Below are 27,906 nucleotides of genomic sequence, written 5' to 3'. Positions count from 1 at the left end.
CTAATCAATCTCAATTCTCAAAACAGTTGTGGTCAATGACTTTTAATCAACTGGTGCCAAGGTGATTGTTGGATACATGAAGTCAGTTCCTCTCAAGTTCACACAGGTGTCCTATCAGAGCAACCAGAGTTCAGCACATTAGCTATCAGCATGTTCCACTAACATCTGACAACCAGAAAGTGTAAAATACTTTGTGGTTTGTTTCATTTAAAACCTCACACACTTATTTTTGTGAAATGTTGTGCTGGAAAGGCGTGAATGTTTTATCGTTCTTCAAAATAAAAACACTTTCTTTGATAACACGGTTGAAGAATCTGCCAGATGAGTGAACTCTGGTGTGTTTGTCTGCTGCTGCTCTCCGGTTTCTTTTTTATATTTTTAGATGCTTTTGTTTAGTGGCCTTTTGTTGGAGTGCCCTCAGGAAATCAAGTTTTATGCTTCTCTTTTATGGATAATCTTACAGACTATTGACTTTTCACCAGACCAACTTGAGCCCTTCTCTCTACTCTTTTATCTCCACAACATCCTCTTGTTTGACTGGATTACCTCGAAGTAAATAAACACTGCTGTATTCTGTCTTCGCAGGGACTATTATATGTAGTCTTGAATGGGCTGCTTGATTCCCTGACATCAACTTTGAATCCGGGTCGTGTTGGTGGATCATTGAGGATTGTGGTGATGTGAGCGTGGCTGAGGAATGTCTGTGGAGAGTGAGGCCAGGAGAGGAAGAATGGTAAGGACTGACACCTGTAGGAAATTATCTCTAACAGATGTTCTGTGTTGCAGTGAGAGCTGGAGAAGGATACAAAGGTGTCCAGACTGCCGGAGGGGAGAGAGAGATGCATGACGCTGACTGTGTTCATTCATTTTATGTTATGCTGAAAAGGTGTTTGTTGGTTGACTGAAAATTGTAGAAATAAAACTCATGTTGGATTGTTCATCCAGCTCCCGCTTCTTCCTTCAGAGACATTAAAATAACCTTGTCACAAGGATGTTCTGCCTCCTGTTGCCCATCTTGGCCTGCTGGAGTTTTGCTGTTGGCCCTGGCCAGTCTCAGTAGGGAGCTCCCTGTTTGTTTGCTATTTCCCATCCTGGGATTTACAGCATCTGAATTCCTCAGTCTGTCAGCTGGAGTTTACAACTATTGCGGTGCAATAGTGGATTTGCAATTGGATTTGCATGTCGCCCCCGGTATGTCCGTCAAGGATCATTTGCACTCCTTCGAGTGTTTTAAACGCAAAAACGTAACACATGTTTGTGTTGTTCTTCCTACTGAAGTGTTTTCTTCACTGTATAAACTGCGCGTTGCTCATACAGCTGAAGTTTCACTTACTGCCCTCTGGAGTAAACAGGTGGTACTACAAGCTTACATTTCTCAGGAATCTTCCTTATTATGGTCCGGGGGCATTGCCATTAATTGCGTTAATGTTTTTAATGCGTTATTTTTTTTAAAATTAATCACACTGAATTAACACTTTAAATCGACAGCCCTAATATATATATATATATATATATATATATATATATATATATATATATATATATATATATATATATATTTAGCAATATCACATGACCAAGAGTGCTATATTGCCCTACAGCAGCACTCTGTGATTCGGCCGCAGGCCGAGTGCCGTAGGTAATTACAAGAGTGCTGATTTAGGGCCAAATAGCATGATTGCGAGTGTGATATTGCTTATATACACCAGTTAAATGAACAAGTACATTTTTTTAAATTAGGAAAAACTGAGTATGGTCATAAAATGCATTTGTGCATGGAACTACTTTCTTACATGAAGGATCAGAATCTACCGTTGCTGGTTCAAAACAAATATTGCATCCAAGCTTTCGTTAGTCATTCAAAAACGCCACTTCAGAAATAGTATCATGGCTTGTGCTGTTTCTAAGAAGTTACTGGATAAACAAGGATGTATGTGTGTGTGTCTGTGTGTGTGTGTGAGAGAGAGAGAGACACGGTCTGATCACCTGTTTCCACACCCAAGCAGAGATGCTGTCAGGTTTCTGAAGATTAGCTTTCTGAGTGGAAAAATAGCATCCAAGCAGGGGTATTTCTCCCTATTTTGCGGTTGCCGGTCCACAAGAGTAGATCACTATAGAAACCACCATGTCCTCCGCCATTTTAAACAGCACCCTTTGTGTAATTAATCTGTCTGTTGTGTCTCTCAGCTGTGTTGAGCCGTAATGCTGAAGTTTTTTTTTAAAGCCGTTTAAAGCTATTTCCTAGCTGTAGTTGTGTTGTGTAGTAAGCGATCACAAAGAGCTGTTGTATGTAAACGACTGACACAGATTCACTTCACGTCACCTAACTGGCTCATTTTACACACAAAAATGATCTTTTGCCACCACCTGCTAGCTAACATATGTAATGTCAAAAAACAAAAGAGACAAACCATAGCTTTTAACAGATTTACACTGCTCTTACGCTTTAGTTCAGAATGGCATGAACACGGAGTGATACACACACACACAGTGAAGCGTCCGAGTGCTGATGGTGTGAGACCATCAGTGCTCATGGAACATCTCATATATATGTATACACTCTGTCATTGTAGATTTATTTAATTGAATCTGTTCTGTTCTGAAAAAATAATACTCTTAATGACTAAACACACACACAACACACTAGCTGTTTCTCAGAGTCTTTTTGCGTTCTTGCATTCTGGCAGACACAGACAAACAGACGATTGGACGGAGGGAGAGATGGACGGACGGACGGACGGACAGACAGACAGATATTTACATTTTGAATAAATGAAGCAGATGTTCAATCTTTCTTAAAGAGAAAAAATCTAAACAAAGCAATGTGTTTGGAGACAAAAACTGACACACTGAAGTAGAACATTGTCATTAGAAAATTTGATCAGTACTGTACCTCGATCAAAACGGAAGGCAATAAGGAGAGTAAAGTCAGTAAACTTTATGACTGTCCAGAGTATTTGCAGAAACACAATCACACAGGCCCATCCAATAGGATCTGCAAAGTGAAAAGATAGCAATGAATCACAACTTCACCATCACATTTTCACCAAGTCCCTATCTGACAATTAAACAAACTGTTAGGATGAAAATAAACTGTTTGCAAGATAGGATAAGTAATGCATAACGTCTAGGTTACATATGTAACCTCCATTCCCTGATGGAGGGAACGAGACGTTGTATCGAAGAAGCGACACTAGTGGTCTCTCTTGAGCGCCGAATATGCCTCTGATCTATGAAAAAAGGCCAATGAGAAGTTGTTAGACAATATTTGCATAACCCGCCCCCGGACATACGGGTATAAAAGCAGGAAAATACGTCGAGTTCATTCAGGATTTTTCTGAGGAGCCAGAAATAGTCCGGCCACAACGTCTTGTTCCCTCATACGTAACCTAAACATTCCCATCTGTCGCTCACTTCAAAATTGTGTCGAAGAAGCGACACTAGGGGTCCAATTTAAATCACACCATGCGCTGATATGTGTACGTGTTCTGCTGACACAGGAGCAGCAGTTATTTTACGTGCAAAGGCGACCAGCTGTGTCAGACTGCACGTACCCTTCCCCAATGCCACATAAAAGTCGTCAAAATCCTTCTGGTTACCCTAAACAGGGGAACAAGGCAACGCTTGCCAACCTGGGAATGGGCCGAGCCTGGCCAGGCCTCTTTTCTTTCTAGGTTTCTCCACATACAGCAATAAATGTCCAGGGCCCTTACTTCTTTCAGGGGGAAAAGACCCTGTGGAGACCACACCTGCCCAGAAGGGGAGGTAAGAGTGGTGAATACATCACATGGGGAAATGGCGCAGTGGTAGATCCAACCTCGCTAGGAGGGGGGAGTTGCTACAACATAGCGACCTGAGGGCAGGCTGGAACTGCCTAAGGGAGACGCGGGTCCACTCGTAAGGGACAATACACACAGGGGGAGTCCACATAGGAGTCCTGACCTGTGGAGCACCTATTCCAGTACAGGGTAGTTTAAGTACCCACAGTGGACTTCGTCGGCGAGTTGCTTCATTGAACTGCGGACCCACAAGTGCTAGGGAGGAATCATCCAGGGATCTGAGGAGTGGGATCTCCTGGGAGAGAAAGCGCACAATTTCACCTCGGCCGAGTGAAAGGGCACCAGGGACAAGCCATCAACCTGGTCAGTCCGTCAGCATGTTTCCGAGTTCTAGCAGCTCGGACCTGAGAAAACACGGGACGATACCAACTCAACCCAGAGATTGTAGAATCTCGCAAAGGTATTAGGTGTTTCCCAACCCGCTGCTCTACATATGTCTGCTAGGGAGGTGCCCCTGGCCAGTGCCCAAGAGGACGCAACACTCCTTTCTTGGGTACAATGTAGTAAGGGCTGTAGAAACCCTTCTTCATTTTGGTTGGAGGGACAGGCTCTATCACGTCTTTGAGTAAAAGAGTAGCGATTTCCGCGCGCAGAGATTTGGCATGCTCGCTGTGTACTGCGGTAAAGCGGCCGGCCACATGGGGTGCTGAAGGCTGGGGGCCCGCTTCAAGGAAGCCGGGAATGTAGAGATCTGGTGGCAAGGTGATGTGAGAACGGCATTTGCGGGCCAGGTGACCCAAAGACAAAGGAAATAGCTGTTATTGAGAATTTAAGTACCGCAGCCCCATGTAGGGGGGGGCAGCAAATTAAATCGAATTCAACCAAAGATTCTCCTACCGGCCCTCCACCGGGGGACGGAGTGGTCTTCTTACCAGCTCCGGGGCTAACATCCCGGCCTCTCGAACTTCTCAGGAGCGCCTGGGAACCTTCCAGGTCCTCGAGGGGGTCCATGAGACGGGGGGCGTCTGCATCCTGCGAGATGCTCGACGCTGGGGCAGGATATGAGAGATAACCTCCATCTGCTTCTTCACTGCAGAGAACTGCTAGGCGAAGTCCTTGATGGTGTCGCCGAAGAGGCTGAACTGGGAGACAGGGGCGTTGAGAAAGCGAGCCTTGTCGGTCTCACGCATCTCGACCAAGTTCAGCCACAGATGACTTTCCTGGACCATGAGTGTGACCATCGTCTGCCCGAGTTACTACACTGTGACCTTCGTGGCTCTGAGGGCGAGGTCCGTCGCTGAGCGTGGTTCCTGCAGCACATCAGGATCAGGTATACCCCCCTGCAGATCTTTGAGCGCCTTGGCCTGGTGGAATTGCAGGTGGGCCATGGCGTGCAGGGCGGAAGTGGCATGTCCGGCGGCGCTGTAGGCTTTAGCGGTAAGTGAAGATGTGGTTCTTGGACTTGAAGGGCAGCACAGTCTGACCCTGCCAGGTGGTAAGGTTTCCGGGGCACAGGTGGAGCGCAACAGCCCTATCCACCTGGGGAATGGCTGTGTACCTGTGGGCCGCTCCACCATGAGCGGATGAGCGAGTGGCTTTATGACGTGTTGAGAGGGGTGCTCTCCACGATGATGTCAGCTCATCATGCACCTCCGGTAAAAACAGGACCGGGGGGGCGAGGCTGTGAGCGGCGCCAAGTCCCCTGAAACCAGTCATCCAACCGCGATGGCTGTGGGGAGGACGGAGGGTTCCAGTCCAAGCCCACGCTGGCAGCAGCCCTGGAAAGCATGTCAGTCATCTGGGTGTCAGCCTAAGCCTGGGCATGCTCGCCGCATCGTCCTCAAACCTGTGGGAAGAAGGAGCAATGCCGGGGGCAGCTGGAGTGGCATGCTTTCTACTGAAAGCGAGCAGCGACCACAACGTTGCCATGGTCATGACCTCGCAATGAGAGCATGAGCCATCCACAAACGCTGGTTCGGTGTGATCACTGCCCAGACACACGAGACAATGCCTTTGGCCGTCAGAAGCGGAGAGCACTCTATCGCATCCAGGGACTACACAGTGGCTGAAAGGCATCTTTAAAAAGACGTGTCCTGAAAAGGACGTTCAATGCCGCTGTGTTTAATGCTCTTTTAGAGGAAAATACTCTTTTAACAGAGACAATCACTCTTTTAAATAACTTTTTTAAGTTCTCTGCGCTGTCGAAGTGCCCAGGGGAAAACTGCACTGCCGTGCAGAGATGGAGAAAAGCCGCTGTAGTGCGCCGTAGATCCAACAGCAGGCAGAGTGTCAGAGGAAGAAAGCAGGAACGGGTGTGTGACTCACAGCAGACTGCATGCACTACCATCGGCTCCGAAGAAAATTTCTGAATGAACTCGACATATTTCCCCGCTTTTATACCTGTATGTACGGGGGCAGGGTATGCAAATACTGTCTGCCAACTTCTCATTGGCCTTTTTTCATAGATCAGAGGCATATTCGGCACTCAAGAGAGACCTCTAGTGTCGCTTCTTCGACACAACGTTGAAGTGAGCGACAGACGGGGAACCTAAAATATTACTGTACCGATTTCATTTTCCAGGGTCATGATGAAAACAATCATCATTACTGCATTGATCACTAACATGACAATGAACCACAATGTCCTCTGGACCGATTCTGAACCTGAAAAAGATTTGAGAGAAATGTGAGAATGTTTTCGTTCTTTAAAATCTTCATACAATAATGGTACTAAAAGAAACTGAATTAAAAAATGAATATAATGCTGAAGACACTCAATGTAAAGATGATTATCAAGACTGAAATCAGTAAGGATTTAAAAGATTCATCTCTTTTTAAGATTCAATTATTTCTACTCTTTTTCAACAGTATAACAATGTTAACCATCATAGTGAGCATCATAGAATGAATTCATGATGACTGATAATGACAGATGTTTATAATCATAGATTTATTCATCTGGTCACACACGCTGTAAGTTTATAGTTAAAAAGTTATAAATTAACTGATGCTGTTATAACAAAGATAAGATCAGAATATATCAAATACTTACAGCCGAGAATTAAGCATTTATAAAACCATGTGTCATTTGTCATCATTAGTACCACTGGTAAAATTGCAACAATGATGAGTCCTAAAAACAGGAGAATAGATATATTAAAGGAATATTCAAGGTTTAATACAAGTTAAGCTCAATTGACAGCATTTGTGGCATAATGTTGATTACAACAAACAATTATTTTGACTCACCCTTTTCTTTAATAATTGCAAAACTCAGGATACAAAGGAAGTTAGGGTGACTAATTCTTTGGAGAGTTTAAATGCAGAAATTAAAATCTTATATTTTATAAAAGCCCAGCTTTTTTTTCTGATGAACTAGTGAATTACTTGTTCTGTAAAGTTGTTTAATTGATCATTTCCAATGTCATTTTAGGGTTTTAGGGTTTGTTGACATCAGATATAACTTATACCAAGGTTAGTGTGAAAAATTGCAGGTTGCAGCCTAAATAAATGCACCAGAGTTGAGCATGTTAAAGTGAAAGAACATTGCCCACCTCATAAATAAACTCCAAATCCTTTACAAATGTAACTCACCTCCTCTGGATGATCCAAACATGTAGAACAGAAGGATGAATTGTAACGTTGGCAGAATATCAAAGGTCGAATCAGCTACAATGCCAAATATTCCAATGATCTTTCCACTACTCTTTCCGATCATTAAAGCTGAAACTACATGAGATATATTTTCAATAAGTGATAGCGACGTGAGGCATTTAGTGCTACCAGGAAGCAATTTATTAAAGTTAAAAAAGTTTTAATTAGCAATTTGTCTTTCACATGTCAGAAGACATTACTTGATTGCCTTGAGTGTATTAATGTGATTCCACCTAAATATGCCTTTTGGACTGTCAAAATGTATGGCATTTGCATTGAATGAAGCTATAGAGCTGGGATACTTTCCTAAAAATGTTGATTTCTGTCCTGATGAACACATCTTAAATTATCAGCAGATTTTTCATTTTTTTGGGTGAACTAATTCTTTAAAAGTCAAAAGTATGCAGTCCAAAAAAGCTTTCAAAAACATTTTAGAGTTGACCATGTTTATACTTAGTCAAATTGGTCCTTTTTCAGCGATGAAAGAGAGGGTTACTTCAAAATTTGAAGGCAAATACTCTGCTTTCTGAATTTTTTATGAATATTAATAATGCAAGTAAGTGGGTATGTTTGTGTGAAAAACAAATTGTTAATTAAAACTTTATTAACTTTAAAAAAATTAGTGTCAGCACTTGACACCTCATGTCGCATCATGTGACATTATCAGAACGTGACAGTGATTTGAGATTTCAGAAGTTCTGCTCTGCTTACTACAGAAGAATGAACGTCACACGAGAGTTAGGTCAATTCAAACAGCTACACAGAGCTAACCGGATGCTCCGATTTAAAGTTGAAAATGTTTTAATTAGTGATTTTATTTTCCACAAAATGTTTCAATTCACTCCAGAAGACATTACTGATGTAGTTGTGTGGATTACTTTGATGTTGCCTTTATCTGCTGTTTGGTCTCTCAAATTGATGGCATCCATTCACCTGCATTGTATGCATCAACAGAGGTCTGATTTCCATCTAAAATCTTTGTTCGTGTTTTGCAGAAGAAAGAAAGTCATTCATGTCAGGGATGACATGATGGTGAGTAAATGATGAGAGTGTTCATTTTTGGGTGAACTATTCTTAAAACTGAGAAATTAGTTTTATTGTTTAAATTGTGTGTGAAATGAATGCTGCTGATCTGATATAACACTGGTACTTATAATTTACTGAGTATGTCACTGTATGTTTGTGGAAGTAAAATCATGACTAAAGTCTTTGAAGCGTAAAAGCGTTGAATTGCTCTAATCGAAAAACAATGTTGTGCTTGCATTTTAATACTTTGCATTTAAAGGTGCCTGCATTTTGGGAGGCTGAAATTTAACATTTATATTTTGTTATTAAAAGTTCAATAATAAATATTCCCCTTCCAAAGTTTGTTTAAAAAATATTCAGTTAATTTGAAAATTCCATCTTTATTGTTTGACAGGCAAACTTCGGCCCATTCTGTTTCACTAAACAAATTTGCTTCCTCAACATCAGAGGTTTAAATTTGGTTGGAATTTCAACTTTCAACTGATGCACATTCCCCACCTGATCCAAGTCATCCTCACCAATAAGTGGTGCAATGCAATCAGGTTTTGACTTCTGAATACCAAATTTACAGACAGAGAGTTTGTTTTTCAATTTGAATAGAACTAAGCAGAAACAAGAAAACAACTAGTTTGGTTCATGGGTAGAAAATGTATTAATATTTTATTTGCACATGTAGGTGGGATTCCACTGATTGGTCAATCCATGTCATCATCAGTTCCTCAGTGCTTTGTGGCAGAATAATAGTCCACCGCTGTTATAGTTGTATGGATTCTCTAAGTGTTTTATCGACTGCTCATCTTTTAATGCAACTACTATTTCTATATCAACAAACAACTAGACTAAGGAATGCCTGTGAAACAAACTGTAGTATACTAGTAAGGGCAGTGTCTAGACAGGGCATCATGTCTGCTTTCTTAAGGATTGTTGGTGGCATAGTGGGCTAAAGCACAAAACTGGCAAGCAGAAAGTTGCCGGTTCGATCCCCACAGCCACCTCCATTGTGCCCTTGAGCAAAAAGCTTAACTCCAAGTTGTTCTGGGGGATTGTCCTTGTTATAAGTGCACTTGCACAAGGCATCTTCATAAATGTTCTTATGTGTTGGCATTAGTTGTCTGTTTTAGAAATAGCCTATTGATGTCCCTCTCATCTGCATGCAAAATTACTCCTGTCTTAGACACACAGCCTGATTTATTTAGCTGTCAGCAATTGATTTAGCTAATTATAGACTAATCTCAAACCTTACCATTTATGTCTAAAATAATCAAAAAGTAGTGTTCTTCCAACTATGTTGCATTTGAGTTACAAATGATTTGCTTTTATAATCTGACTGTGGCTGTATCTCTCTTTTTGTCTTATTGGATCTCAGTGCTTCGTTTGACACTATTGATCATAGTTGGCATTTGTGGACAGGCATTAGCATGGCTTAGGTCCTACTTATCTGACCGCTATTACTTTGTTTGTGTTATCAAAAAATTGTCAGATCAAGCACATGTTAAATATGGAGTGTCACAGGGCTCAGTTCATGGTATCCTGTTTTTTTCCTTGTATATGCTTCCCTTGGGTGATATTATCAGGAACCAGCATTAGTTTTCACTGTTATGCTGATGATACTCAGCTTTCTATTTCCTCAATACCTGATGAAATTTCCCAATTTAACAAGTTAGCAGATTGTTTAAAATTATATAAAAGATTGGATGGCTATAACTTTCTTGCTACTAAATTCTGACAAATTAGAGGTATTCATTTTTGGACAAATTCTTCCAAAAATAAGCTAAATACAATATGCTAAAATACAATTTGACTCTTGATGGTTGTACTGTTATGTCATCTACTACAGTTAAGAACCTGGGTGTTATGTTTGGCAATCTATTCTTTGAAAATCATAGTCCAGTGTTTGTGGAAAGCATTTTTACACCTAAGAAATATTGCTAAATTACGACACATGCTTAGTGTTTCTGATGCTGAAAAATTTATTAATGCATTCAGATTATTGTAATGCATTACTGGGTGGATGTCCTGCAGGCTCAGTAAATAAGCTTAAGTTCGTTAAATGCAGCTGCTAGAGTACTTACTAGAACCAAGAAATATGAACACATCAGCCCCGTTTTATTGTCACTACATTGGCTGACTGCCAACTCTTGCATCAGTTTTAAAATTCTATTAATTACTTACAAAGCGTTGAATGGTCTAGCTTCTCAGTACCTAAGGAAACTTTTATCATGCTATAATCCATCATGTTTGCTTCGATCACACAATTCTGGACTTTTATTAATACCTAGATCTAAATCCACAAAAGGAGGTAAATCACCTAAATTATGGAACGGTCTTCCGTGTGCTGTTCGAGATTCAGACACACTATCTCAGTTTAAGTCCAGATTAAAGACCGTTCAGCCAGGCATGCACCAAATTTATCCCTAAAATCACAGTTAGGCTGCATTAGTCAGGTCTGCTGGAACCAAAAATATTCCATATATACTATAACTGTGCCTTAAATTGAATGGCATCCACGCTAATACCATTCCATATGTTTTTCTGTCTTGTCCTCGGGATGCATGTCCCAAGCCGGCCAGAGCCAGCCATATATAGCTCTACCAGATGCCCTCCTGCCTCAATGCTATGTGCTGTTGAGTACTGACCTGTCTCAGCCAGACTTCACTTCAGTTTAATACGAGGGAATTCACAGAGGATGATTTGCTACCGAGCTCAAATGTAAGACCCAGGAGCCTTCACTTGTCACAGCCTGAACCTCAGACATAGGATGGACATCAATGAAATGAACTGCAATGCTGCTTATTCTGTCTGCAAGACATCAACTAAACTTTTCCTGCATCATATTGGTCATGGAATGACTACTCCTTAGTCAATGTAATTTAATAGTTAATAAATCCATGACTATATCACACACCGTTTATTTTACGCATTATATCCATGATGTTTTGCCAGAGGGGAATTGGCTCCCCCAGTGACCCTGATTTCTCCCAAGGCTATTTTTCTCCATTAACCATAAATCATAAACGACTTTGTGAAATTAAAGCTCCAATAATTCCATTATTATTTTCTGTTAAGCACCTTGGGCAATGTGCATTGTGAAAAGTGCTATACAAATAAAAATGACTTGACTAAATGCAAAATATAAAAATTCAAGCACTGATAATGCAATGTATTTATTTTTTCGATTAGATCAGTTCAGAATGCCTTTATGCTTCAAAGACTTTAGTCATGATTTGACTTCCATATATGTGGTGGTGTATGGCAATACTTACTGTAAATTATTTTTGCTGAGGGGCAGAGAAGCACTATTCCAAAGAGGACTGTTATTATAGCTCTATCAAACTCTGCATAATTCAGAATTTTTTCCAAGGCAGATTTAAAAAGAACTGGAACAGAATATAAATAAATAAAAATCAACAATTGCCAAACCGAAGTGTAATATAAATATATACATTAATAACTTTTTATAAAACAGTTGCTTAAAATGACAGTCTTTCTCTGGTTCAGGGTTTAATTTTTTTAGTGTAGCATTAAAAGTTATATTATAATCAGCTGCAGTAGATCAAGTATTTTATGAACTTAAGGGTGAACATAAAATGGCAGTACAATAAACATACAGAAATTCAGCTCTGAACAGATAAAGGATATGTTATACCAACATAAATTATGACATTTAGGGAAACAAAATGTTGCTGCTGCATAATATTCAGGAATATTACACCATTTAAATTCTGACAGCAATATTTTGACCCACTGTGAATGTGCATTTTAATGTGATCATGTGTTCATGACAATGAGTGATGTTTGGATTTGCTTACCTACATAAACAACAACTGAGAAAAAAATATATTCTGCAACATGACTGTGATCCAAAATCAGTGTTTTAGTTTTGCCTGTAAAACAGAAAAATCTTACAATTAAAATACCACATCACATTAAAATAGATATGTCACTAACAAACTAAACATCTCTGGTTACATATGTAACCTCAGTTCCCTAAGATGAGGGAACAAGACATTGTGTCATGTAGCTAACGCTATTGGGAGTCCTTTCTAGATGACCTTGAAGAAGCCTTTGTATATTAATGGCAATCCTATGATTGGCAATGGTGACTTGAGCCCCGCTCTTTGAAACGCGCATTTCACCTATGTAAGCAGGTGCGAAATCCCCATTTCCTCTGGATATTCTGACTGGGATGAAGAGCACATCGCTCGTACCCTGAAACTTTGGTTCCATAGTGCAGCTAGCTTTCACAATGTCTTGTCCCCTCATCTCAGGGAACTAAGGTTACATGTACAAACAGAGAGGTTCCCTTTCGATTTGTCCTCTTCAACATTGCTTTATCTAGCACTATGGTGAACTGTCTTCCATCACACCACACTACGCAATGTCAAACCGCCGAAGGGGCCCCAAAGCCATAGGCACCTGAAGAAAGATATTCATAATGTGTAGCAGTTCCCATGGAACAGTGAACAGAAAATTGGAATGATAATCCAATATGAAGTTTTATATATATATATATATATATAAATGAACACATTCTTAAAATCAACCTCCCATCAACCATAGGTTAAGATTTCAACTGCTGCCCATACAGGGGCGGCTGGAAAGGGATAATAGTGTGTAACCAACTCAGGCTTATAAAACCTTTAAAATAGTTAATTATCTCTCTGTAACAGTGAGGACCAGTGAAGAGAGGGAGGTCACATCTAGGTTATAAAAATAAACTAACGTATTTTGCGAGGACCAGCCTACTGCCAAGTATATGTCCACCAAGGACACGTCTTTTATCCATGTTCAGGAAGAGGCCATGGCCCTAGTCGAGTGCCCTCATAACCTGATGGGGCATCACACACCTGGCAATTAATTGGCGAGTGCGATAGCATCACCAATCCAATGAGACAGTCTTTGTGTAGCGAAGGGCAAACCTTTTGCACATCTTCCAAAGCATACAAAGTGCTGATCCGAAAATCTGAATTGATGGATGCACTCCACGTAAAAGCGCAATGCACATACAGGGCATAACAGGAGCATCCTCTGATCCTCATCCAAATTAGACGGAGGAGGGGAGAGAGCTTGAAAGTGAATAAAATGTGCTCTAAATGGTAAGGACAACACATTAGGCACATAGCCTTTCCTGGGTTAAAGGGTGGCTTTTGAAAAACCTGGCTCAAATTCCAGACATGAGCTGCCTACAGATAAAGCTTGCATATCACCCACATTTTTAACCGAAGCCAGAGCTAAGATGAGTGCGGTCATGAAAAAAAGCACATGCAATTCAGCAGAAACCAAAGGCTTAAAAGGGGGGCTCGTGAGTACCTTCAGCACTAAGTTTTAAGTCCCACACTGGGACCATAGAAGGATGAGGGAGGTTCAAGCGCCTCACACCTTTAAGAAACACCATGTGAAAAGACACAATTAGCAAACACATGCCATTTAAGAGCATAGAGACATCTCATTGATGGCACCCAAGCTTGCAGGATGGTGTTTAAAACAAACTGTGTTAAACCCTACACATTTGATGAGCGCCATGAAGGCTCTACAACTTCGGCTGGGGATGTCCTGCACCTGAGAGTGGAGATACCTCCTCAGCGGAATTTCTCAAGAAAATCCATTAATAACTCCATCATCTCCAGAAACCACGGCTAGTTGGGCCATCTCGGCACAACCAGTAGAACGGTTTCTCTGTTCACTCAGACTTTGCAGATGACAGAATTAAGATAGTATACCAGGGGAAACACATACTTGCATGTCACAAACGATTTGTGGGCCACGACATCCACACCTAATGGGGGTTTCCAAATCCACCATACCATTTGAGGATGGAGTCTTCATTCTCCTGATAAAAGCTTTGAGGCGCCAGTATATCCATCCCGCAGTTCAGCTGCCTGGGACATGTGTCCCTCGTAAAGGAAGGAGACACATGCAAAGGAGGAGGCGCCATGCCAAACTCATCATCGGCAGCATGCCAAGTCCACTCTGTCTATTTATTTATGCTGCCACTGTCGTAATGTCCAAGCAAAACAGAACATGGTAATAAAAAATTCAGCCCATCTTTCAACAATCCACTGAGATCCACTTTTTTCCATTCTGATTGTTGATGTGAACATTAACTGAAGCTCCTGACCCATATCTGATTTTATGCACTGCAGCCACACGATTGTGTGATTAGATAATCACATGGATGATTATTGGTGCCTGATGGGCTGGTTTGAGTATTTCTGTAACTGCTGATCTCCTGAGATTCTACCGCACAACAGTCTCTAGAATTTACTCCAAAATGGTGCCAAAAACCAAAAACATCCAGCAAGCGGCAGTTCTGTTGAGAGAAATGCCTTGTTGATGAGAGGAAAACAGCGAATGGCCAGACATGTACAAACTGACAAAGTCTACGGTGACTCAGATAACCACTCTGTGCAATTGTGGTGAGAAGAATACCATCTCAAAATGCTATTCTGACATGAGTTTTGGTGCTGTTTTGGCAGCATGAGGTGGACCTACATTACATTAGGCAGGTGGTTTTATTGCTGTGGCTGATCACTTTTATCCAAAGCGACTTACAAAAGAGGAAAACATAAGAGAATCATCTTAAGGAGACAGTGGTATGAATAGTGCCATATTACAATGTTTCACAAGCATCAGATTAGTATTCAAAACAGATTAAAGTGCAACAAAAATATTTTTTTAGTGACTGGTTAAGTGCTCTTGGAAATGTGTGTTTCAAGTCGTTTTTTGAAGACAGAGAGTGAGTCAGTTTCACAAATGGAGTTGGGAAAGTCATTCCACCAACATGGTATGATGAAGCTGAAAGTCTGTGAAAGTGTTTTGGTGCCTCTTTGTGTTGGCACAACAAGGCGACATTCCTTAGCCGACCGCAAGTTTCTAGTGGGTGTGTAGCTCTTCAGAAATTATTATAGGTATGCTGGAGCAGACCCAGTGACAGTATGTAAAGGATACAAGACTGCGTGGACTCGTGTCCGTGTCACTGCTGGTGCAGTGTTGTCAAACGATGAGCATCGGATGTAGCGAAACACTCTTTAAGGTACTATATATTCTATTCAGGTTTATATTTGCAGATCACTCACACAGGGAGTCTGCATTTTATGATTCATATTCTGATCTTTTCTAATAAACTCACAATCATCATAAAGAAATCATACCTGATAACTGCAAAACATATGGAGTGGCCCACAGCAACATCAGAGGTCTCAAAAAATAAAGAACACAACAAGCGATGGACTCATTCACAGATCCTGAAAATCACATAATAATCATGAGAATTCACTGATTTGTTACAACAATTTTTTTATTAAGATGGATCTGAGTAGTCTCACCTTCAGAAACACCCCAGAAGACAAAAGCAAGAAACATAATAATATTTGGACAGAAGATCAGAAACATCTGGAGATGGAGGAATGTGTCTAGAGAGAAAATACAAAATAACTTGTGATTTAGTCAAATGAGTAAATAACGTGCTATCCAGATATATAAATGATTTTATTCACATTCCAGCTATATAATAATGTTTGTATTTAAAAGCCCTAAATAGACTTTGATAACAGCCAATATGAATATTTTCCACTACTCTTCAGGTGTATTACTATACTGTATTTTTGGATTGTCAATAGATAAGACAGCACTGTAACACATTACATGTAATCAGATCATGACAATCCAGTACTTGCAATTGGATTAAATAACATTTAAAATGTGCTTAATCAGATTACAGATTCTTTTTAAGACTTAAGGTACCTACATACTATACAAAGTGGAGCGTTTGATACTTGGGAATGTGACAATGGAAGGCATACACTACAGGAAAGAAGTGATTCAGTTTGAAAAACAAACAACAACCCATTGCCGATAACGGATGGCTATCAAAAATATAACTTTTCAATTACTTGACTTAACTTGAACTTTCCAACAGTGTACTAGTAAACACTGAAACACTTCTCCAGGCAAACACTGTACACTATTACTAATTCTCTATCTTTGTACCCAGGCTGGGCAACAAAATAAAGGACTGGGAATGAATGCATCATGTTCTCACACATGAACTTCCCAAATACAGACAACACATTACATGCCCTACCAGAAACAGAAATACACTGGGTATACAACAATAAAGGATGTATATCGCTCTGTCCCTCGTGCAGCTTTGGGACTCTCTGATCAATGTCTGGTTCATCTTCTTCCGATCTACAGGCAGAAACTAAAATCAGCTAAACTTTTAGTAAGGACTGTAGAGGTGGATGAATTAAGCAGAGCTGGAACTTCTAGCCTGCTTTGACTGCACTGATTGGAGTGTTTTTGAGGCTGCAACAACAGACCTGGATGAGCTCACACATACTGTGACATCACATATAAGTTTCTATGAGGATATGCGCATTCCTACTAGGACTTATTTAACAAATAACAATGACAAACCATGGTTTACAGCAAAACTCATGCAGCTTTGTCAGGCCAAAAAGGATGCTTACAGAAGTGGGGATAAAATCGTGTACAATCAGGCCAAAAACAGACTGATAAAGGAGATTATACACTCACCTAAAGGATTATTAGGAACACAATACTAATACTGTGTTTGACCCCCTTTCGCCTTCAGAACTGCCTTAATTCTACATGGCATTGATTCAACAAGGTGCTGAAAGCATTCTTTAGAAATGTTGGCCCATATTGATAGGATAGCATCTTGCAGTTGATGGAGATTTGTGGGATGCACATCCAGGGCACGAAGCTCCCGTTCCACCACATCCCAAAGATGCTCTATTGGGTTGAGATCTGGTGACTGTGGGGGCCATTTTAGTACAGTGAACTCATTGTCATGTTCAAGAAACCAATTTGAAATGATTCGAGCTTTGTGACATGGTGCATTATCCTGCTGGAAGTAGCCATCAGAGGATGGGTACATGGTGGCCATAAAGGGATGGACATGGTCAGAAACATTGCTCAGGTAGGCCGTGGCATTTAAACGATGCCCAATTGGCACTAAGGGGCCTAAAGTGTGCCAAGAAAACATCCCCCACACCATTACACCACCACCACCAGCCTGCACAGTGGTAACAAGGCATGATGGATCCATGTTCTCATTCTGTTTACGCCAAATTCTGACTCTACCATCTGAATGTCTCAACAGAAATCGAGACTCATCAGACCAGGCAACATTTTTCCAGTCTTCAACTGTCCAATTTTGGTGAGCTCTTGCAAATTGAAGCCTCTTTTTCCTATTTGTAGTGGAGATGAGTGGTACCCGGTGGGGTCTTCTGCTGTTGTAGCCCATCCGCCTCAAGGTTGTGCGTGTTGTGGCTTCACAAATGCTTTGCTGCATACCTCGGTTGTAACGAGTGGTTATTTCAGGCAAAGTTGCTCTTCTATCATCTTGAATCAGTCGGCCCATTCTCCTCTGACCTCTAGCATCAACAAGGCATTTTTGCCCACAGGACTGCCGCGATACTGGATGTTTTTCCTTTTCACACCATTATTTGTAAACCCTAGAAATGGTTGTGCGTGAAAATCCCAGTAACTGAGCAGATTGTGAAATACTCAGACCGGCCCGTCTGGCACCAACAACCATGCCACGCTCAAAATTGCTTAAATCACCTTTCTTTCCCATTCTGACATTCAGTTTGGAGTTCAGGAGATTGTCTTGACCAGGACCACACCCCTAAATGCATTGAAGCAACTGCCATGTGATTGGTTGATTAGATAATTGCATTAATGAGAAATTGAACAGGTGTTCCTAATAATCCTTTAGGTGAGTGTATAGGCTATAAGAAGCTATTCTGAAAATCTGAAAAACAGATTTCAGCTTATGATCCTACATGAGAGTGGAGGGGCCTGAAAGACACTGTAGGGAATCAACAACTGGCTGATGACCTGAATTTGTTTTACTGTAGATTTGAAAAGCCCTGTCACACACCCCATACCCACTCTTAACTTCACAGCACACAAAGATTTACACCTCCTGCAATCACCCTCCTCCCCTCTCCTGCTTCACAACCTGCACTTAGAAACTGTGAAGATGTATGCTGGGTATTCCAGAAAAAGAAGACAAGAAAAGCACAGGGCCCAGATGGTGTTTCACCCACTTGTCTAAGATCCTGGCCCCGATCTTCACAGAGATCTTCAACAGATCACTGGAGCACTGTGAAGTTCCTGCTGCTTCGAATGGTCCACAATCAACCCCATCCCAAAGAAACCCAAAATCACAGGACTTAATGACTACAGACCCATCGCCTGATGACTGTGGTCATTAAGTAATTTAAGAGACTGGTGTTGGCCCACCTGAAGGACATCACTGAACCCTTCCTGGATCCCCTGCAGTTTGAATATCGAGCAAACAGGTCTGTGGATGATGCAGTCAATATAGGACTGCATTACATTATTCTGCATCTAAACAGACCAGGGGCTTATGCAAGGATACTATTTCTTGACTTCAGTTCAGCTTTTAAAGGCATCAACCCCACTCTCCTATGGACTAAATTAACCCAGCTCTTGGTTACTGCCTCTATCTGTCAGTGGATCGCCAGCTTCCTGACAGACAGGCAGCAGCTAGTGGGAATGGGAAATTCACCTCCAGAACATGTAAAATCAGTACTGGTTCCCCCCAGGGATGTGTGCTCTCCCTACAACTATTCTCCCTGTACACAAATGACTGCACCACCAAGGGTCCCTCTGTCAAGCTTCTGCAGTTTGCAGATGACACTACAGTCATCTGCCTCACCCAAGATGATGAGTCTGCATACAGAAGGGAAGTTGAACAGCTGTCTGTCTGGTGCAGTCAAAACAACCTGGAGCTGAACATGCTCAAAATAGTGGAGATGATGTCTTAAGGAGGAACACACCAACATTAACCCACTCACCATTCTGAACCGTACTGTGGCAGCAGTGGAGTCATTCAGGCTCCTGGGTACTACTATTTCACATAACCTTAAGTGGGAGACCCAAATAGACTTAGACATAGTTTTGTCAAAGGCCCAGCAGAGGTTACACTTCCTTTGCCAGCTGAGGAATTTCAACCTGCCATAGGCAATGTTGATACAGTTATACACAGCAGTCATTGAGTCAGACATTATAAGACTTCAAATGATAGTTTGGAATGCTGAGAGGATTATTAGCTCCCCTACCCAACCTGCTAGAACTGTAAACATCCAGAGTGATGAAAAAGGGCTGGTAAAATCACTCTTGACCTCATTCACCCAGCACACTTTCTTTTCAAAGTGTTGCCCTCTCCGGATCGGCACAACAGAACACTAAGCACTAGAACAGCCAGGCACAGGAAATGTATTTTGTCAATACAACCATGTGAAATATTAAATCCATCCATTCCTACATATCCATTATAACATATCCATATTTTGTTTATATTCTTTAACACATCCTACCTCTTCTTCAATACACTGCATCACCTGCACATAACTGTATATATGTAAATAAAATATTCAAACAACATTATTGCTATATTGTAAATTTCTCTTTTTTTATCTGTTATACCTTATTTTTTATTTAGTCACTATATGTATATGTTTGTATGTATGTATATATGTTTGCATTCTCTTTGCACTGGAAGCTTCCTTGTGTGTGTAAGCATACTTGGCAATAAAGCTCAATCTGATTCTGAATAAATTTTTTCCGCCAAGTTTTTTCAGTTTCACAGTGCACCTAGTCCCACATTTCAGAGATTCTCATTAGACAATGTATGTCTACATCAGAGTGCGCTGCAGCCAAAATTGAAATACTTTCAACTATTGGTCACATGATGGAGCATCACTATCGCAAACCTTTGCATTTTCCCTCAATCCTTCTGATGCATCATCCCCATTGAAATCAATGCATTCGGGGCCTGGGTAACTCAGCCTGCAAAGACGGTTGACTGCTATGCCTGGAGTTGCAAGTTCAGGTCCCCTAGGCAACCCAATTGGCCTGGATGCTAGGGAGGGCAGAGTCACATTAGGTTACCATCGTCATAGTCGTGATGATGGTTCTCGCTCTAGGTGGGGCACGTGGTAAGCTGTACATGGAATCCTAGGATATAGCATGAGCCTCCACATGTGCCAGGTCTCCACAGTAATGCGCCAGCTATCCATGTGATAAGATGTGCGAATTGTCTGGCTCGGTAGCGAAGATCTATTCTGCTAACCGATGGGAGTAAACCAACTACACCACCACAAGGACTCAGAAAGCATTGGGAATTGTGCATTCCAAATTGGGGATAAAAAAGGGATAAAAACTATAAGTAATAAAAAAAAATCACTGCATTGGCAGGCACCCATGATTACATTACTACATTTTGTATATTAAAATACAAATCAGCCAACAGCAATGACTGGTGCAAACACAGTAAAATTTTATTCCTTGACATTACTTATATTTTAATGGAATTGGTTTGCATGATTTTTCTGAGTAAATGTACTTATTGCACTCATATATTTAAGTTAACTATTTACAAATAGACTCAACTCATCTGTGATTCAAGGATCATTGTTTTTATTTATTAGTTTTTTAATTGCCTTATAGCATGTGTAAAACAATACAATCGCTGGACTCTAGGTCAACCAAAGAGCACATTGGATTGTCCTCAGCACTTCTTAGTGCACATAAATCTGCACTTTTGAGTGAAAGAAATTTGAGACAAAAATGGATTATGAACTCAAAGTTCACCAGAGGCAACACTAATCGAATTGAATAGTAACTTCATACAAATCATGACTATTACACAGCTATTAACAAAAACAGCTCAAAGTACAAGGGAACGAGACATTGTGTCGATGAAGTGACACTAGGGGTTGATCTTGAGAGCCTGACACACATTCAGATCTTTGAGAAAATGCCAATGAGAATTGGCGAGTTAAATTTGCATGTCACTCCCATACGGACATACGGGCATAAAAGGGAGGACGGCTGGGAATTCATTCAGGTTTTGCAATGAGGAGCCGAGAAAAGGTTCCAGCTGTTATAGCAGTCAAGTTCTGTCTGTGGCACGATGGACACAACATCTCATTCCCTCCATCAGGGAACAGAGGCTACGACAGTAACCGAGACGTTCCACTTCTGTCACTCACGCGACGTTGTGTCTATGAAGTGACACTAAGGGTCCCATATACGAAAGGACACGAAGACAAACTGGTCACGTGAACTGCCGATGCAGGTGTAGGTAAGCTACTATGAGCATAGAAACAGATACACTCGGGTTGCACGGAGCCTCCCCAGACTAGCCAGCCACGGCCATAGATTTTAGATGGGGGCCTAACAAAAATGCTCATAAAACAAGCCGGGGAAGGCGTTCTTTTCCGTTTCTATTCTTTCAGGGCCACACCCAGCCCTGGAGTGGAGGGGTGGGTAAAGAGTGGGAAATACACCATGCGGGCCACATGCTCGGGCATGGGGAAGGCGCGGTGGTAAGACCTGCCCATCGTTGGGGGGTTCTGAAAACACAGCGACCGGGGCAGGGAGAGCTCTGCCAAGGGAGATGCGGGTCTACCCCGGGAAGGTGGAGACCGTGCCACAGAAGATACATCACAGGAGGTTAACAGGGAAACCGAAAACCTGTGGAGCACTTACCCAGGTACAGGGTATGTAGCACAAGCACGGGGTCTGACCACAGATTCCTCTGCAGAATCCGTGAGTCAGAGGGCTAGGAAGAAAAATATCCAGGGTTTACAAGTCATGAACACGCATGAGAGAGAAGAGCACATGGCTTCACTTTCTTGGAGGGGAAAGGCACTATATACAAGCAGTACACCTGGCCAGCTGTACGTGTAATGAAACTTACCTACCTGTTCCCACCTGAAAGAACACGAGACGAGATGAGATTATAAAACCTTGCAAAGGTATCGGGTGTTGCCCAGCCCGCTGCCCTACATATGTCTACTAGATAGGTGCCGTTGGCCAGTGCCTACGAGGATTCCACACTCCTTGTGGAGTGTGCTCAAACCCGCAAAGAGGTGGGCACAAATTAGACCAGCACTATGGCGTCCACGATCTAGTGGGCAAGCCTTTGTATGGAGACGGTGTTCTCTTTCTGCTGTCCACCAAAGCAGACAAAGAGCTGCTCAGAGCATCTACAGCTCTGCGTGTGATCCAAATATAGGCCACCGCCGAGGTGTCGTCCGTCCGGACCAACGAGTGCTTGCCCTGAATCAATGGCTGTAGCCTCCGCAGGGCGAGCAGTATCATCATCTAGCATCAGGTGTGTCGTGACTGAGGAGGAGGGCTTCTCGGGACGGGGACGTGGTTTATGTGGTGCAGCCGGGCATGAGAATGCAGGGGGCAATATTTGTGATCCGGTGCTGTAATCGCCCGGTGTTCAGTGGCGGCGACCGGAGACATCACCGATCTAACCTGAGGAGAGAAGAGATTGCTCTTTTCTTGACAATGTGGGTACCGCAACCCATGTGGGATGTGGCAAACAGAAAAGAAGTGAACAAAACATTTACCTCCCAGCCCTCCACCAGGGGAGGGATTGGTCTGTGTACAATCTCTTGGGTTCCTGCAGTCAACTCCTTCCTCAAGTGGCCCATTTCAAGAACGCTTGGGAGCCCTTTTAGGGGTCTTGGCGGCCGAACGAGAAGTGGGGGGCATCGCTTCTGGCCGATGGCTCACGCTGTGACCTTCGTTGCTCAGAGGGCGAGGTCGGTCACCGAGCGCAGTTCTTAAAGCACATCTGGATCAGAACTTCCCTCGTGCAGATCTCTTAGCGCCTTGGCCTGGTGAACTTGTAGAAGTTCCAAGGCAGAGGTGGCTTGACTGGCAACGCTGGAGGCTTTCGTTGCTAGGGATGTCATCGTCCAACCGGCATGGGAAGTGAGTGCTGGCCGATTCGGTCAAGTGGTGCCGCTCAGCAGGCACAGGTGTGCTGCGATTGCCTTGTCCACTTGGGGAATTGAGGCAAAACCCTTGGTCGCCCCGCCATCGAGGGTAGTGAGGGAGGATGAGCTGAAGGATTGGGTCCGGGCAGCAAAAGGTGTCCTCCATGACTGCGTCAGCTCGTCATGCACTTCCGGGAAGAATGGCACTGGGGAGAGCAGGGCCGCGAGCAGCTCGCCGACCCGAGAAACCAGTCATCCAGCTGCAAGTGATCAGGGGAGGGGCAGAGGGTTCCACTCAAGTTCGACACTCGCTGCGGCTCGGGAAATCATGGCAGTGAGTTCAGTGTCCACCTCAGACCGGGCTTCCACACCCAAAAACGCTTGTCCGGTCAAATCTTCTGCATCCGACACTGCCAGGATGCCCTCCGATGCAGTGATTGACATCACATCCGGGTTTCGGGCTCTGGGAGAGACATTAGGCTTGCACTGTACCCATAGGTAAAGGGGCCGGGAAGGGGGATGGCTGAAGAGGTGCTCCCTTGGAAGAAGGAGAGCCACGCTTGTGGAGTGGCCATGGTCATGGTCTCTATTTTGAGAACATGAACCATTCAAGAATGCTATATATATAAACGGTTGGGGAGTAATGAAATACATGTAACGGGAATACGTATTTAAAATACAAAATATAAGTAACTGTATTTCACTACAGTTACAATTTAAATCATTGGTATTTTGAATACAGTTACATTCACAAGTATTTTGATTAATGAAGAGATTACTTTGTATTTTTTTCATTTAATATTTAGTGCTTTCAGATGAAAAACATTTATACATATAAATGATGTGAGTCAAAGTGCATTTGAACAGCTGTGAAAAACTTTCTTATGATGTGTTACATTCATACGAGCAGACAGAGAAGTACGTTTGAAGTAAGTTTGGAGCAGAAGAAATAGAAATAATCCTTGTTTAAATTATCAGCTTTACGCTAAGCTAAAATGCTATTTTTAGCCATTTTACATGCACATGTTACCAGGCATGAGCATATTTTTTTCAAGAAAATTCACATTGGATCAAAATGTATTTTTTTCTAGTAAGACTTTTGATATTAGGGCATACATTATATTCTTGATTATTTTTGTATTGTTTTCCTGTACAAATATCTAAAAATCCTTAAAACAAGATCAATTTGATTTATCTTGGTTTAGAAACAACATTACATAAGAAATTTAGGTTTTTCAGAGAATGTATTTTTAACAGGTGTATTTTGTCTGACTGTACTGACTGAGATTTTATAGTCAAAACAAGTGAAAATATCTACCAGTGCTCAAGAAGTAATCCAAAGTATTTAGAATACGTTACTGACCTTGAGTAATCCAACCAAATACGTTACAAATTACATTTTATAGCATGTAATCTGTAATCTGTAGTGGAATACATTTCAAAAGTAACCCTCCCAACCCTGTGTATATATATATATATATTTATCATTGTCTTCCATTTTGGGATATGTTGTGTGTTACAATCTTAATCAGTATATATGTGTGTGACACATTTTAAACAATGTATGCCTGCTAACAAATGATGAATGATGTGTGTAACTAACTAGAAAATATATGTTAAAACCAAAAATGCTAAAAGGAAAAGTGGTAATAAGGTGTGATAAACTGCAGCTGCATTAAGACAATTCTTTAGGTAGGGGAGCCTAGAAACAGTTTCTACCTTTGGATATTCTTTAAGCAAGAAACTGATAAAGGTGAACCAATAGGAGGCAAAACCAGTAATCCCACTGCGGCAAAAACAAACCATCGGAATGATTTAAACTTATCTCTTAGAATGCTGGAGATGCCCCGGTGGCAAAAATAAGCCAATCAAAAGAGTAAAAAACTGAGAACAAAGGAAAACACCCTGGGTCAGAAATGTAGAAAAGAAGGGAACGCTGGAGAAACAGGGTCTTTTTGAGCGGAGCTTACGGGTGATGCAGACAGGATCCCCAGCTGGGCAAATGGTTTCTGTACTTATTCTATCTTGTTAATAAATCAAATTTTTACTTTAAAGCTTGACTTCGTCTCCTCAAAAAAGAGCACGACAGTAACATTTTCAAACCATTCCTTCTATTTTACTTAGCAACTAACTAAATATTAGGGGCCAAGCACTGAAAGTGCATAGGCACCTAATTGTTAGTGTTCTTTTTATCCTTCTTCTTCTTCTGCCATTGAGTCTATGGGAACTCATAGAACCGTATGCAGGAAAGTTGTGACACATATGGAGGACAGTCTAAACATTAACTGGAGCAAATTTGGAGTATCTATCTCAAACCCTCTAGCGCCACTGACTGCCCAAAATTTTACACGTTTATGCTAATAAAGAGCTAGAATCAAAATTCATTTTTTCCTCGGATTCCTGACTCGCCTTCAGGCCATCCAAGATGTATATGACTTATTTCTTCATCAGAAAACAAACAAAGATTTTAGAAGGAAATAAGAGCTCTGTAGATACATACAAGGCAAGGGACATTGAAATCCAAACAGCAGATTACTCCTGTTTGTGTGTCCCTTGATTTATTGTCCACTCTGATATGTCATGATGCTGTGATCTTTAATTGAACATATATATATTCCATTATTTGAAGAACATAACTCATTGATGTTTTTGTGACGTTATTCAAATGTGGTCAAGCATAACATATCCACAACATAATGGGAAGATATAGGGGAAATTAATGTCATTTTAAAATGGACAAATATTTATGTTAACAGAAATAAAATCATCAATATAAGTTCACAAATATGTTTGCAAAATAACATTCACAAGCCTTGTAGTGGCTAATTTATGCCCTAAATGTCCACCCTGTTACTGCCCGCCCCGTCACTGTTGTTCTTTGTTCTATGAAAGGTATAAATATTATGCTTGCTGTAATAAACTTTGAGTAGATTGAATAGAAGCAACTGTGTGTTGCATTCTTTCTTCTCCCTTCATGAAGTCTTCAGATACGCGGACTCCCGACTGCACTTAGCTGGGCATGCACTGAAAGGGACCGAGGAATTCTTGATGGTAGAAGTGTTGTGTGCTAAACTACAACGAGATCCAAGTTTTATTCCTAACAGTACCACTTTGCATGGCATAAATGTTAGTGTTGTCTGTCATCAAGTCAAAAATCTCACCTGGCACATAATGTTGAAGTACTCACATTGGCTCATTGGATAGGTCACTTCAACAGGAAGCATCTCAAAAGAAGTGTCGATAATTGCAGTAAATGACCTATGATACCATTTAATGTCATCCTTTATGGTAAGTGTGACAGCTCATCCTCAGCTGCTACATCTTGCATGCAAAGAACCTCTTCACTGTCACCACTTTCCCTAAAATTATTATCAGGCAAGCTTTGTCTAATAAAATGTACTTTTTACAGAAATTGATCTGCCACTTTCATTCTTGGCCCTGTAATTAATATTTGCAGTTATGTTAATTTTAAAATAGAAATATTATCTTTGCAACAACACCTTCATATGGTGATCTGCAGTAGATTAGGCAGCAGAGAAGTAGTGCAGATCCAGATGCAGTTACACAAAGAATCAACACCAGCATGTGTGAATAAGAGAAACCTGTAGATACAGACATCAATTATTGTACACAATAGTTATTGTCTTCCTCTGCATATTAGATTAACCTGAAATTAATATATATTCATTATGTATTTGTGACTCACCTAGTTCCATTACTACAGTTGTGTTGGCTGAAACTCCTCCAGCAAACACTTGACACATATAAACTCCTTTATCTTCAGTTCTGACACTCTTCAGTCTGAGAGAGAAGTTTCCTTCAGAGATTGCATCAGTGAAGAACTCAACTCTGTCTCTGTATTTTTCATTTGATGAATCTGGTAAAGTCTCATTGTTTTGGTAGAGCAGGACCAGAATATCCCCATCTTTATCTGTTTTCTTCCACGAAACCTCTTCAATCTCTTCAGGTGTGATGTGAGAGTCCACAGAGCAGTTCATAGTGACATCTTCACCCGCATACGCAGATATGGAGTGTTCTGATCCAGATACTATCAAACGCTCTGAAAGAATGAACAGTTGCAAAGAATGAAATTTTAATTTAAGTTATAATTATTTTTGTCTTTCACATTGTATGTAATTTTAACTCACCAACATGTTTAATTTCAACAACAGTTTCAGCAGAATCCTGCTCACTGAAAACTTTACATGTGTATTGTCCCTCATCTTCAGCTGTCACATTGTTCAACAGGAGGGAGAAGTTTCCATGTTGAATCTGGTCAGTAAAGAAATGAGCTCTATCATGATAATCCTGCTGCTGGACCTCTGGTCGACTCTCACCATCTTGATACAGATGAACCAGAGTCTCTGAGTCTGATCTTCTCCATTCCACCTCCAGTCCTTCAGATAGTAAGGCTTTGTTAATAAAACAAGGCAAGACCACGGAACCTCCCAGAGGAACAACCAGAGGACCAGAAGGACCTCGCACCTGAAAGCCTGAACAATCAAGAAAACCAGGGACAGGGATTTGATTCTGAAACAATCTACAATGTATGAAGAACACTTTAGACAAAGAGAACCATAAAAGGAATAATACATACCAACAGAGTTCACCAGCAGTAGTGAGATAATAATGTATTCATACAGGTACAT

General features: G+C 41.4%; 2 protein-coding genes across 2 annotated transcripts in view; one reads left to right on the top strand and one right to left on the bottom strand.

Moving 5' to 3' along the window:
• The window catches only part of LOC127632538 (guanine nucleotide-binding protein G(I)/G(S)/G(T) subunit beta-1-like), a 285,363-nt gene that overhangs the window by 107,741 nt on the left and 149,716 nt on the right, over nt 1-27,906 (top strand). The window lies entirely within an intron of this gene.
• LOC127632436 (uncharacterized) lies at nt 503-27,906 on the bottom strand. Its single transcript, XM_052111022.1, has 12 exons — nt 27,855-27,906; nt 27,406-27,750; nt 26,964-27,317; nt 26,758-26,859; nt 15,785-15,871; nt 15,611-15,703; nt 12,269-12,343; nt 11,723-11,836; nt 6,832-6,912; nt 6,345-6,443; nt 2,894-2,995; nt 503-747 (listed from the first exon to the last, which is right to left on the bottom strand). Exons 1-12 carry the CDS (start codon nt 27,904-27,906, stop codon nt 503-505), a joined length of 1,749 nt encoding a protein of 582 aa, XP_051966982.1.

The sequence above is a fragment of the Xyrauchen texanus genome, chromosome 39, assembly GCF_025860055.1.
Source record: "Xyrauchen texanus isolate HMW12.3.18 chromosome 39, RBS_HiC_50CHRs, whole genome shotgun sequence".
Taxonomy (NCBI): Eukaryota; Metazoa; Chordata; class Actinopteri; order Cypriniformes; family Catostomidae; genus Xyrauchen; species Xyrauchen texanus.
Note: the sequence above shows the minus strand (reverse complement) of the source record. Positions and strands in the feature narration are given on the sequence as shown.

Coding starts and splice junctions, on each gene's coding strand:
- LOC127632436 (XM_052111022.1), bottom strand. CDS start 27,906: ATGTACCTGTATGAATACATTATTATCTCACTACTGCTGGTGAACTCT. Junction 2,996..6,344: donor GACCCTGGAAAATGAAATCG/GTACAGTAATAT, acceptor TTCACTTTGCAG/ATCCTATTGGATGGGCCTGT. Junction 748..2,893: donor TGCCTTCCGTTTTGATCGAG/GTACAGTACTGA, acceptor AATTTCCTACAG/GTGTCAGTCCTTACCATTCT.